The 14,064-nt window shown below is 44.8% G+C and overlaps 1 protein-coding gene across 6 annotated transcripts in view; it reads left to right on the top strand.

Moving 5' to 3' along the window:
• Positions 1-14,064, top strand: part of CCDC171 (coiled-coil domain containing 171) — a 171,289-nt gene that overhangs the window by 8,587 nt on the left and 148,638 nt on the right. For all 6 annotated transcript variants that reach the window (XM_083816338.1, XM_083816336.1, XM_083816340.1 and 3 more), the window contains exons 5-6: positions 5,863-6,044; positions 13,750-13,893. In XM_083816338.1, the coding sequence (XP_083672464.1) occupies positions 5,863-6,044; positions 13,750-13,893 (326 nt within the window). The remainder of the gene's footprint in view (positions 1-5,862; positions 6,045-13,749; positions 13,894-14,064) is intronic.

Here is a 14,064-nt window from a genome sequence, read left to right as displayed (position 1 = left end):
ATGAGATACAATTGTGAGTTTGATGAATCTTTGATTTTCAGTGAAGAGTTCAGAGTGCTGCTAATGTAGATCTTATTCTTCCAAGGTCTGAAGACTTGGAAACTTGGAAACACATATTGTACCAGGTATTTCTAAGATAATTAGAAAGCTGAAGTTTTTACTCCCTTTTTTCCACTGCTCTGGAGAATAAAAGGCAAAGTAAAACATTGTTTTTTGGGGATTGCAAAATGGAAGAAGGCTTTTTTAAGGATTCCCCTACTATTGCAAGAAGTGTTACTTTCTTACATAAAAGAAGGCTATCTTTTACATGTTCATATTATTGCTAATTTGCATGACAGTTTTTGAGTCTGTTCTGCTTTAGAAGTGATCAGTATGCATGTGCATTTTAAAATAATTAAAATCTCACGTTGTTACATACTTTATGATTTAGAAAAAGCTGTATTTGTTGGCTGCTACGGTGGGCATGGGGCTGTTGGTTACCTGTGCAGGAGGAGGTATGTTCTAGTCAGCTCCACAGCTGATGAACCCAGCAAGCAGGAAAGCATGCCCACCAGCAAGTATGTGGTACTTCTGTGGAAAAGTAGCCCAGAAAGGGTGGTAAATACAGCGAGGAAGCAAAAAGAAGAAAAAAGAAACAGCACCAGAGCAGCAGGAGGGAGAGGTGGCTAGAGAAGAAGAAGGAAGGAGAGGCAGGAACAGAGTAGGGCTGGGGCCAAAGCAGTGATGGCCCAAGCAGAGACAGAGGTAGGACTCAAAAGGGACTACCACTGGTGGAGGAATCACAGTGCACTGACCCTGATCTCCTGCACTGCCCATCACCTCAGCAAATGGACTGATTGCAATATGCAGTGAGAGGACTGGAGAGCAAAAAGGAGGTAAGAGAGATTTTGCAGAAACAAGGGGCGTTTTCTGTGCGTCAGTATATTAGTTTGTTTCTGGTATTGGAAGGAACACTGTTTAGTAGTCTGTTAATTGTCAGTGAATTAAATTGGTTGAAACTCCCCAAACTGCTTTTTTTTTCCTCTGCAACGGCCACTGAAGAAGTCAAATAATTATGAAGTTGCTTCACAGTTCTTTTGCTGTTTTTGGTTTACTACTTGTTTTCCTTGGTCACTTGGAGCTTTATTCAGTTATTTGGTGCTGTGGTGTGTCCCCATCTGGCACTGTATACCAGTGTGCAAAGCATGGGAAATAAACAGGATGAGCTCGAGATCTGTGTTTGGTCACAGGGCCACGGTCTCATCGTGATCACAGAGATGTGGTGGGACAGCTCGCATGACTGGAAAGCTGTCATGGAGGGCTATGTCCTCTTTAGGAAAGACAGGCTGGGGAAGCACGGGGGTGGGGTTGCCCTTTATGTGAGGGAGCAATTAGAGTGTAACCAGCTCCACCTGGGGGACGGCAAAGGACAAGTGGAGAGCTTGTGGGTGAGAATTAAGGGGTGGGCTGGTATGGGGGACACTGTTGTGGGGGTGTACTACAGGTCACCAGATCAGGAGGAGGAGGAGGTCGATGAGGCCGTCTACAAGCAGCTGGTAGTAGCCTCGCGATCCTGGGCACTGGTTTTCATGGGGGACTTCAAATATCCAGGCATCTGTTGGGTAAGCAACTCGGCCAGGCATGCGCAGTCCAAACGGTTCCTACAATGAGTTGAAGATAATTTTCTGACGCAGGTGGTGGAGGAGCTGACGAGGTGGGGGGTGCTTCTAGACCTTGTCCTTACCAACAGGGATGGGCTTGTTAGGGATGTGAAGGCTGGGGGCAGCTTGGGATGCAGCAACCATGAGATGCTGGAATTCAAGACAGGACTTGGTGGAAGAAGTAAGGCAATAAGCAGGATTGCCACCCTGGACTTCCGAAGAGCCAACTTCGACCTCTTCCGGGACTTGCTTGGGGGTATCTCATGGGCTAGGTTGCTAGAAGGCAAGAGTGCTTGTGAGAGCTGGGCAACGTTTAAACAGCACTTCTTCCAAGCTCCGGATCGGTGTATCCCTAAGAGTAGGAAATCAGGGAAGGGGGGCACGAAACCTGCGTGGATGAGCAAGGAGCTCATCGACAAGATCAAAAGGAAGAGGAAGGTCTATGAAATGTGGAGAAAGGGCCTGTCCTCTTGGGAGGAGTATAGAAGTGTTGTCAGGGCCTGCAGGGACGCGACGAGGAAGGCTAAAGAGCACCTAGAGATGAAGCTTGCAGAAGAGATAAAGGATAATAAGAAGTTTTTTTTTAAGTATGTAAACAGTAAAAGGAAGACTAGGGATAATGTGGGTACCTTGCTGAACGAGGGGGGTGTCCTGGTAACGGGAGACGCCGAGAAGGCAGAGATACTGAATGCTTTCTTTGCTTCAGTCTTTGCTTCAAGGACTCCCCCCCCCAGGACTCCTGGACCCTGGAGGGAGGAGAAAGGATCTGGGAAATGGAGGGCGAGGGAGGTTGACGAGGGAGTGGTTCGGGAGCGTCTGAGTGGGCTCAACGCACACAAATCCATGGGCCCCGATGGGATGCATCCACGTGTGCTAAGGGAGTTGGCAGAGGTGATCGTCGGACTGCTCTCAATCATCTTTGAAAGGTCCTGGAGAACAGGAGAGGTGCCTGAAGACTGGAGGATAGCCAATGTCACTCTGGTCTTCAAGAAGGGCAAGAAAGAGGATCTGGGAAACTACAGGCCAGTCAGTCTCACCTCTGTCCCTGGAAAGGTGTTGGAACAGCTTGTTCTGGATGCTATCTCCAAGCAATTGGAAGAGGAGAAGGTTATGAGGAGTAGTCAGCATGGATTCACCAAGGGGAAGTTGTGCTCGACCAACCTCGTTGCCTTCTGTGATGACATCACCAGCTGGGTAGATGGGGGGAGAGCAGTGGATGTCATCTACCTTGACTTTAGCAAGGCTTTTGATACTGTCTCCCATGGCACCCTGATAGCAAAGCTGAGAAAGTGTGGGATAGAGGAGTGGACAGTAGGGTGGGCTGAGAACTGGCTGACTGGCCAAGCTCAGAGGGTGGTGATCAGCGGCGCAGAGTCTGGCTGGAGACCTGTGACTAGCGGCGTTCCCCAGGGGTCGGTGCTGGGTCTGGTCCTGTTCAACATCTTCATCAACGACCTTGATGAGGGAGTAGTGTCCGCCCTCAGCAAGTACGCCGATGACACAAAGCTGGGAGGAGTGGCTGACATGCCAGAAGGTTGTGCCGCCATTCAGCGAGACCTGGACAGGCTGGAGAGGTGGGCAGGAAGTAACCAAATGAGGTTTAACAAGAGCAAGTGTAGAGTCCTGCATGTGGGAAGGAACAACCGCATGTATCAGTACAGGCTGGGGGGTGACCTGCTGGAGAGGAGCTCTGTGGAGAAGGACCTGGGGGTCCTGGTGGACGACAGGTTGGCCATGAGCCAGCAGTGTGCCCTGGTGGCCAAGAGGGCCAATGGGATCCTGGTGTGCATTAAAAGGAGTGTGGCCAGCAGGTCAAGGGAGGTGATCCTCCCTCTCTGCTCTGCCCTGGTCAGGCCTCACCTGGAGTACTGTGTCCAGTTCTGGGCTCCCCGGTACAAAAAATACAGGGAACTCCTGGGAAGAGTCCAGCGGAGGGCCACAAAGATGATACAGGGCCTGGAGCATCTCCCCTATGAGGAAAGGCTGAGAGACCTTGGTCTGTTCAGCCTGGTGAAAAGAAGACTGGGAGGGGATCTCATCAATGTGTATAAATACCTGAGGTGTGGGAGAGAGAGGGATTTGGCCAACCGCTTTTCAGTGGTTTGTGGGGACAGGACAAGGGGCAATGGCCACAAGATGGAGCACAGGAAGTTCCGCACCAACACGCGAAAGAATTTCTTCATGGTGAGGGTGACGGAGCACTGGAACAGGCTGCCCGGGGAGGTGGTGGAGTCTCCTTCTCTGGAGATATTCAAGGCCCGTCTGGACGCCTACCTGGGCAGCCTGCTCTAGGGAACCTGCTTTGGCAGGGGGGTTGGACCTGATGGTCTCTTGAGGTCCCTTCCAACCCCTACAATTCTGTGATTCTGTGATTTAGCAGCTTGGAGAGAAGGGCTTGTTTGTGGCCTGTAGGCCTCCTCAGTATTTCCTCCAAATTGTTTTTCTACTGTTCTCAGTGAGTCTTGATTTTCTGCCATCTTACAGTCCTTTCTCATTGTTTTGTCCACTGATTCTCTATGTTGTCTTAATGTGCCTCTTTTGTTTGTTTTGCTCTTCTTCAGGTGGGAAGAATTTTCAGAAAACTCAGATGAATTTGAAATAAAAAACTGTTAGAAAGTGGTGATCACTGAAATGCCAGTGCATTTAGTTGTGTTCATAAAAGTGAGAACCTGATAGAAAATACTTCCATCCAAAAGCCAGCTTGTGAAATAAAACCATGTTCCTAGTCAAACCACTTAGTAGGCATAGGTAATGAAGGTTTCCACAGCATTTAAGGTTTTGCAGAAGAGCATATACAATATTCCCCTATCTCAGGGCATTTGCAGGGCTGAAGGTTTAAATCTTTGGGGCAGCACTAAGTTTCCTTGGAAAAGCCAAGCCTTTTCTTACTAGCCTAACCAGCCTTGGCTTGTAGAATCATTGAATGGCTTGGATTGGAATGGAGCTTAAACACCATCTGGTTCCAACCCTGCCCATATGGCAAGGACACCACCGTCTAGACCAGGTTTCTCTAAGCCCCATGCAATTTGGCCTTGAACACCTCCAAGGATGGGGCATTCGCAGCTTCTCTGGGCAACCTGTGCCAGTGCCTCGCCACCCTCTGAGTGAAGGATTTCTTCCTACCATCAGATCTAAATCTCCTCTCTTTTAGTTTAAAGCCATTACCCCATGTCTTATTACAACACTCCCTGACAAAGAGTCCCTCCCCAGCTTTCGTGTAGGCCCCCTTTAAGTACTGGAAGCTGCAATGAGATCTCCCTGTAGCCTTCTCTTCTCTATGCTAAACAATCCCAACCCAACATGTCTTCACAGGAGAGGTGCTCCAGCCCTCTGGTCATCTTTGTGGCCCTCCTCTGGACCTGTTTTAATAGGTCCATGTCCTTATTATGTTGGGGGCCCCAGAGCTGAATGCAGTGCTCCAGGTGGGGTCTCGTAAGAGCTGAGTAGAGGGGGAGAATCACCTCCCTCAACCTGCTTGTCACGCTTCTTTTGATGCAGCCCTGGATATGGTTTGCCAGTTTGTGTTCAGTTTTTTATCCACCACTGCCCCAAGTCCTCTGCATGGCTGCTGTCTACCTACTCATCATCCAGCCTGTATTCATGCGTAGGATTGCCCTGACTCAGGTGCAGGACATTGCACTTGGCCTTGTTGAACTTCATAAGGCTCACATAGGCCCAGCACTTGAGGCCATTCGGGTTCTTCCGAATGTCATCTTTTTCTTCCAGCATCTCAACAGCATCACTCAGTAGGTTTTCCTATAGGTTTTCCTATAGTTCCTTTTATTAGGCAGGTGCATGTCTTTATAGGTTTTAATTGTCTTTAACTGAGCTTAAAGTTAAATGCTAGAGACCAGCATCTATCAGATAGAAATATGGAAATTAGCTGGCCAAGTACTGTAGAAATCTGAAATTGTCCTCTGTGCTATAAAGACCTCACTTGAAAGAGTTATCTCAGGTTTTCAGTCTTTTCCAAGAGGAGAAGGATTTCAGTTTATAAAAATCTGTGACGCATTCTTATGTCCTTGTGTGAAAGATACTACAGAAACTCAAAATTTTATTTTTTCTTTATTGAGGAAGTGGTGTTCTCCAGTGCTCAAAATGTTAATGTTCTAATGTTCTACAAAATATCACAGTACACAGATAAACCAACATATGTTATACTGTTGTTTTCTGAACATGCTTAGCAGTAGTACTTGTCTTTCTCTTTTTCTGAAAACAATAGTATTGAATGAAAAACTTCAGCAGAAAGTGGTAGAGACTGAGAAAGCGTTTCATATTGCTCAACAGAAGTGGAAAGAACAACAGCAAAGACTTGCAAATGAAAAGGATGATATTCTCAGAAAATGCAAGGATGAATATGAATTGCTTCTTAAGGAGAGAACGAAACTGGAAAGTGTTTTGCAGGTATGGTGTATTAATAGTTGGAAAGATGAATTGCATTAGATGATGCTTGGAACTTTTTTTGGTGAAGAAGTCTATGTGGTGCGTTGTTTTTTTTTCCTGGTAGAGAAAAAAGAGTCCCACAAATAGATAAATATTGCAGCACGTTTCTGAAGAATATATAAAGCTGTATAAAGTTATGCTTACTGTTTTGCAGTCTTCCTTGCTTTGCGTTATAGCTGGCTTAATGTTAGCAACTAAACCAAGCTACCAGTGTACTATGGTGTTGAGGCCCACTTGTACTATGGTTCAGAGCTGAGTTAGCAGAATCAGGGAAGCCCAAGACCCAGTTTATGACTCCGTTTCCCTTTTGACTTCCCTAGTTTGACGCACAGTACCCTCTAAACATGAAAATCACTTGTACAGTAAGGAGACAACGCACTGTCATGGAACCCACTGTGATGACGGGATTTCTATGTTGTTGTACGTTATTCAGTTGATGCAACATATGAAGAACATGATGGTTTAAAACTTCATTGACATCTATTCTTTCTGTAGGCTTAGTATTAGTGGGAAGAATGACTATTCTTGGAAGTTCTGCTGCTTGGTTAGGAAAAAAAACACATTTAATGTTAAGAGGTGGTATGTAATCTTCTTTATACTGTGGATTTGTATTCTTCAGGTAATTCATTTCATAATATTTCTGGAAAGTCACTTTTGAAGTTGGATTGCACTGGTATGCATAGATCCCTTAGATGCTAAATACGTTTATATTTTTATTATTTTTTGTACTTATTCCATAGTTAAGCAATTCAAACCAATTATGTTTCAAACAAATCTAGTAATATAGTGGTGCGGAAGTGCTGAGTTAACATATGCAACCTTTACCTGTTCCACAGGCTTCCTAATAATTACACAATTATAGTTTAATCATTTTAACCTTTATAATTGATAATTGAATTACCTTTTGCCTCAGCAATGTAATAACACCATTTGAGCGAAAGTGAGCATGTAGTCAACTATGGTTATCCTTCATGCTTTTAAAGAAGTGTAGAGCAAAGGCTCTATAGGAAGGTTGATAGCCATTTAGTCATGTGAATGACATGTGGAGAGAACAGATTGCTACTTACTGTGTGCGGGGGGAAACTTAGTTACAAAAGATGAGGAAAAGGCTGAGGTGCTCAATGCTTTCTTTGCCTCAGTCTTTAGCAGCAAAACCAGTTGTTCTCTGGATACCTGGTACCCTGAGCTGGTGGAAGGGGATGGGGAGCAGGATGTGGCCCTCGCTATCCACGAGGAAATGGTTGGCGACCTGCTACAACACTTGGATGTACACAAGTCGATGGGGCCGGATGGGATCCACCCGAGGGTACTGAGCGAACTGGCGAAGGAGCTGGCCAAGCCGCTTTCCATCATTTATCGGCAGTTCCTGGCTATCAGGGGAGGTCCCAGTCGACTGGCGGCTAGCAAACGTGACGCCCATCTACAAGAAGGGCCGGAGGGTAGACCCGGGGAACTATAGGCCTGTTAGCTTGACCTCAGTGCCAGGGAAGCTCATGGAGCAGATTATCTTGAATGTCATCACGCGGCACTTGCAGGGCAACCAGGCGATCAGGCTCAGTCAGCATGGGTTTATGAAAGGTAGGTCCTGCTTGACGAACCTGATCTCCTTCTATGACCAAGTGACGCGCTTGGTAGATGAGGGGAAGGCTGTGGATGTGGTCTACCTTGACTTCAGTAAGGCTTTTGACACCGTTTCCCACAACATTCTCCTCATGAAACTGACTGCTCGTGGCTTGGACTGGCGTACGCTTTGTTGGGTTAAAAACTGGCTGGATGGCCGGGCCCAAAGAGTTGTGGTGAATGGAGCCAAATCCAGTTGGAGGCCGGTTACTAGTGGAGTCCCCCAGGGCTCAGTGCTGGGGCCGGTCCTCTTTAATAACTTTATCGATGACCTGGATGAGGGGATCGAGTGCACCCTCAGTAAGTTTGCGGATGACACCAAGTTAGGTGTGTGTGTCGATCTGCTTGAGGGAAGGAAGGCTCTGCAGGAGGATCTGGATAGGCTGGACCTATGGGCTGAGGTCAACTGCATGAAGTTCAACAAGGCCAAGAGCCGGGTCCTGCACCTGGGGCGTAACAACCCCAAGCAGAGCTACAGGCTGGGAGAAGAGTGGTTGGAAAGCTGCCTGGCAGAGAAGGACCTGGGAGTACTGGTTGATAGGCAGCTGAATATGAGCCAGCAGTGTGCTCAGGTGGCCAAGAAGGCCAACAGCATCCTGGCTTGCATAAGAAGCAGTGTGGCCAGCAGGGCTAGGGAAGTGATTGTCCCCTTGTACTCAGCTCTGGTGAGGCCGCACCTCGAGTACTGTGTTCAGTTTTGGGCCCCTCTCTACAAGAAGGACATGGAGGTGCTCGAGAGAGTCCAGAGAAGGGCAACGAAGCTGGTGTGAGGGGTCTGGAGAACAAGTCTTATGAGGAGCGGCTGAGGGAGCTGGGGTTGTTTAGCCTGGAGAAGAGGAGGCTCAGGGGAGACCTCATCACTCTCTATAGGTACCTTAAAGGAGGCTGTAGAGAGGTCTATTCTCCCACGTGCCTGGTGACAGGATGAGGGGGAATGGGTTAAAGTTGTGCCAGGGGAGGTTTAGGTTGGATGTTAGGAAGAACTTCTTTACTGAAAGGGTTGTTAGGCATTGGAATGGACTGCCCAGGGAAGTGGTTGAGTCACCATCCCTGGAGGTCTTTAAAAGACGTTTAGATGTAGCCCTTAGTGATATGGTTTAGTGTAGGACTTGTTAGTGTTAGGGCTGAGGTTGGACTAGATGATCTTGGAGGTCTCTTCCAACCTAGACGATTCTGTGATTCTGTGATTTAATGAGAGATACTTTATATATATATATATATATATATATAAAAAAAATATATTATATATATATATATTTCCTGTCATATCCTTTTGTAGCTTCCTTTAAGATGTGGGAGTCTTGACTCAGCTGGGCTGGGCATTGGTCAAGCAGTGGAAAATTAGCTGTGCTTTCTTCCCACACAGTAAGCTCCAGTCCTGGGGCAGTGCCATACAATCTTCTCAAGGGACACAAAACAGTCCTTGTCTGGAGCATCTTGGAAGCTAAGTTCTCACAGCAAACTAACCTATTATACTGTATTGTGATACTGTTTGTCAGATTCTATACTGTACCTGTAGGAGCAGCTCTTAAAAAATCAGAGCAGAGAGAACTCCTTAATTACATGTATTCTAAGAATACTGTGAACTCTCTCTTCAACTCTTTGAAGGCAGGACCTGGAAAGAGACGTGCAATGAGACCTGAAGCAGAAACCAGGCAGTGTGTGGCTACGTAGTGTATTTGTGTTGTGCTGCAGAAGGAGTTGCACTGTATTGTTATCTTAATGGTCAGGAGTCTTGGTTGTGGAGAAGGATCCCACAGTACTGGATTTTCTCTGATAGATGGGCAAAAGGGAGGTCTCCACGATAAAGGTGGTGCCTCCAATGTCTGTGGATATGTTGAACAATACTCTGAAGGAGCAGCTAAGAGGAATAAATGAATAGTTGAACAAAAAATAGAGAAAACCAAGGGAGGAGGTGGTTTCAGAGAAAAGCATGATTTGGTTGGCAGGTGATGCCCTAAGGTCCTTTTCAAACCTGCAGAAACTCAGTATGTAAAAAAAAATAATACTAGCTATAAGCTATGAAGAAACCTATTTTTAGATACAATGTTTCTTTTAAGTTGCCAAGTAAAGCAGGTTAAGGTAGAGCTTTGGCTCCGAGTTCTGGTTAACATTAGGCTGAGTGAGGTTGAGGAGGGTTTTGAATGGACTTGTGTTCAGTTCTGCAGTGTTCTGTAGGAGTCACATGCGATGACTTTAATACTGGAAAGAAGATATATAAAAAGAGCAGTGTTAGAAAGGTATGCAAACTTAAGTGATGTTTGGCCCAAGGTTGAAAGAGGATGTGGATTGCTTGGGACATTGTATTCTGTGTCAGCGGATGTGTATGCAGAAGTAAAGGTGATCTGCAGAGGCAGATGCTTCGTTTGTAAGTGGAGTAAAGCTAGAATATTGTTCACTCTAAAAGTAAACTGTTTTAAGTTTTAAAGATATTTCTAAGATATTCCAAGTTATGAAATGAAAGCTAGATGAAGTTTAATGAGATTCTGAGTATGTACTCAAATCCCATTTGGAAAAGCTGCACTTCATGAGCTGTAACTGTGAACTCAGCTATGAGCATCCTGAGGTAAGCATGGAAATGAAGTCAGGTTAACCTATTGAAATGTGTCTCTAAGATATGTCACCATAGATTCAAGTAATATCCTGAGTTGGAAGGGACCCGCAAGGATCATTGACTACAGTACTTGGGGCCACACAGGACCACCCAAAAATCAGCCCATGTGTCTGAGAGCGTTGTCCAAACGCTTCTTGAACTCCAGCAGGCTCGTTGCCTTGACCACTGCCCTGGGGAGCCTGTCCCAGTGCCCGACCACCTTCTGGGTGCAGAACCTTTCCCTAACACCCAGCCTGACCCTCCCCTGTCCCAGCTCCATGCAGTTCCCTCGGGTCCTGTCGCTGTCCCCAGAGAGCAGAGCTCAGCGCCTGCCCCTCCGCTCCCCTCGTGAGGGAGCTGCAGGCCGCCATGAGGCCTCCCCTCAGCCTGCTCTGCTCTGGGCTGAGCAAACCAAGGGACTTCACACCTCTTGCCCTCTAGGCCCTTACAATTATTGTTGCTCTCCTTTGGAGGCTAATAGTTTTATGCCTTTCTTATATTCCTGTGCCCCAACCTGCATGTGGTACTCGAGGTCAGGCTGCACCAGTGCAGAGCAGGACAGTCCCTTCCCTCGACCAGCTAGCAATGCCATGCCTGAAGCACCCCAGGGTACAGTTGGCCCTCCTGGCTGCCAGGGCATGCTGCTGGCTCATGTTCAACTTGTTGTCGACCAGAACCCCCACATCCCCTTCTGTGTGGCTGTTCTCCAACCTCTTGTCACCCCAGACTGTGCGTACAGCCAGGGTTGCCATGTCTCAGGTGCAGAATCTGGCACTTGCTCTTGTTGAATTTCATGCAGTTGGTGATTGCCCAGCCCTCTATTTTGTCAACAACACCACTCTGCAAAGCCTCTTTACCCTCTGGGGACTAAATGACTCCTCCCAATTTAGTGTCATCTGCCATCTTAACTAGCATACCTTTCAGTCCTAGTTCCAAGTCGTTTATGAAAACATTAAAGAGAAGAGGCCCTAAAATGTAGCCCTGGACAACCCCACCAGTGACTGGCCACCAGCCTGACATTACCCCATTTACTAAATAAACCCTTTGAGCCTGACCCATCAACCAGTTGTTCACCCATCATATTATGTACTTGTCTAGCTGTATGCTGGCCGGATGTTTTGTCCAGAAGGATACTTTGAGAAACAGTATTGAAAGCTTTGCTGAAATCCAAAAAGATTACGTCAACTGGAGGGAAAGTAATCCCTCTTATTTATAACAGGTTCTGTAGTGTGCTTTATAGGGTGTGCTTTGCATGCCATCTGTTTCATAATAGAAGAAAGCTTTGGAGTTCAACAATAAGTGCAATAGCATCACCCTGTGGTTAGCCAGAAGATAGTATTCCTTCCCAGAAGCACTCCAGAGTTTTTTCAAACTACTTGCGCAATCACATTGTTTATAGACACATTTATATATATAAAAAAATAATAAAAAACAGTTTTGCATCAGCAATGTTTTTTATAGACATATACATATAGTAAGTGTGCACATGACATGCAGGCATACATGTATGTTTTTACATAGTGAAATATGTTTGTACCTTTTAAGTGCAGCTGACTATTGTGTTAATCTGGCAAAGTTTTGTACTGCATAGGAGCTAGAAAAGCTCCGAGACTTCTCTAAGATTCTGAAATCCTACAACTAATGTTGACATGTATAACTGCCTCGATGTATTCTAGTCAATTGCAGTCTGACTGAAGTTAACTACTTTCCACTATAAAATGATTTTAAGTTTTGATGTACTATTTTCCAACAAACTAGGCATTATTTACCTTGCACATGCTTTTCCCAGTTTATTTTTTTAAGTTCTTGCAGATGTACCTGAAGAGAGAAATATCTCTCTATCTTTTCAGTGTGGGGAGAGTGTGAATAGTTATGTATTACATTATTAAATTTTTTTTTTTTATGTCATTGGAGGAAACCCATGTATTGCATTGATACAACAGGAGAAGTTAGGGGATTAGTTTAAATACAGTTTGTTTCTGTGTATATTATTTTTACAATATTGTGATTTGCTTTAGGTTCCCATTCTCAATTCACATGTTCCTTGTTAATTTTTCAGAGGTTGAAAAAAATCATACCATAGTGCTTGCACATGAAAGAAGAGAGAAAATAAGCTTACATTTTCAATTAGCAATTGGTAATACTTCACATCTTAGAGTAGTCATGATTCTCTTACTGTCATGTTTGAGTGGTCAAAACTGTCTGCCTTCAAGCCAGAGGAACGTATAAAATCCCTTTCCAGACTTAGGAAAGGACTTGCATTTCTTTGATCTTCATGTATAAACATGGTTCTGTCAGACTTCAGTCTTCCAAAGAATCATTTTATATGAATAATTCATTTTCTTCTCCTTTTCCTCCCTGCTTGGGAGATGCCTTATGATTAGTAATTTCTAGGAACAAGAGTATGTGATGTAAGTGTAATAGCAGAATTTGCAGACCAGCTTAATAGCTTTGGTGTATTTTTACAAAATGTCTCTTGCCATGATATTGAATAGGATTAAATGAGCAGGAAGACTTACTGTGATCTGTGTTTTTCACAGGAAGCCATTTTAACAAATTGGGTCTCCAAAGGCTCTCCAACTAAATCGCTGGATTTATGGCTCGTTCCTGATCCCAGTTATGGGAAAGCTTATTCCTGTCCACTAGACCAAAGCTATTCTTTCTGAGACTTCTGGGATCTCCAGCTTAAGTATATGCTAGACTACTGGGGGTTCATTATTTGGCTACTTTCCTCCCAGCCAGGTGTGGTATGAATGTGGAATTTTGCAGCTGTGACTCCACAGAGCTACTGAGTCCAGTAGCACTAGTAATTATCCCAGCCTGTAGCTTGTCTCAACTTCTGAATTCAGAAATCGAAGTGGGGAATAGCTTGATTATTTTATACTACTAAGAACTACTTAGTAGTTCTTATACGTAATTGTTTAACATAATTCAGTTTCTAAACAAAAGGAAGTCTTTCTAAGGTTAGCAAAACCAAAGATTATTAGTCTATGGGAGTAACCCATAGACTGTCCTAAAAGTGCCTGATCTGTTTTCTAGTTCTAATCATTAAAACCAAAGCAAAGTAGAACTTCCTGTATATCTTTTCATGAAATACACTTAGCTGCTTCCCTCCCCATCATTGCCATTCAGCAGTGCGAGAGAAGAGATTGGAAGAGTAGCCCTTTCCTCTTTAAAGAATAAGGTTTCCTGTGGGGAATTGTCTCTGTTCTTAGTATGATTGCAGAATGTCATATTCGTAGTGATTCCAAGCTAACACATTTTAGCTGGTGGTGAAGAAAGAGCACATATACTGTTGGGCAAATGGTTCTGTTAACAGGTGTTAACTGGTTAGATTTTAATAACTGTTTCTAATGCAGTTTCTATCCACAAAGCATTCCTCTTTTGAGCTTTTACTGTTATACTTTTTTTTTTCAAGAAAAGTATCTTCACTTTTTTTTTTTTTTTTTCTAGGAGCAGAGTAGTGCGCTGCAAAATATACGCGAAAAAGTGAAAGATGTGATGCTTGAACATGACTGGTCTGAGCTGCTTAGGCATCAGGTCAATGAACTTGAACGCAGTGCTGAACGAGAGGAACAACTTAAAAAAGAACTTGAAGTAATGCTTTCTGTTTATTGCTGTTAGTCTTAACAGACACTGAAATTCTAAGCAATTTCATTTTTGAGGGATGGAACCTCTCAGGTGGTGACTTTTTTGTACTGAATTAACAAAATGTTGAACATCATTTTGCAGAGGAGGCTGAATAGGCCAATGCCTTGTACTATTTAT

Source organism: Anser anser (assembly GCF_964211835.1).
Source record: "Anser anser genome assembly, chromosome: Z".
In the NCBI taxonomy this organism is placed as follows: domain Eukaryota; kingdom Metazoa; phylum Chordata; class Aves; order Anseriformes; family Anatidae; genus Anser; species Anser anser.
The sequence above is the reverse complement of the archived record's forward strand: the minus strand, read 5'-3'. Positions and strand labels throughout refer to the sequence as shown.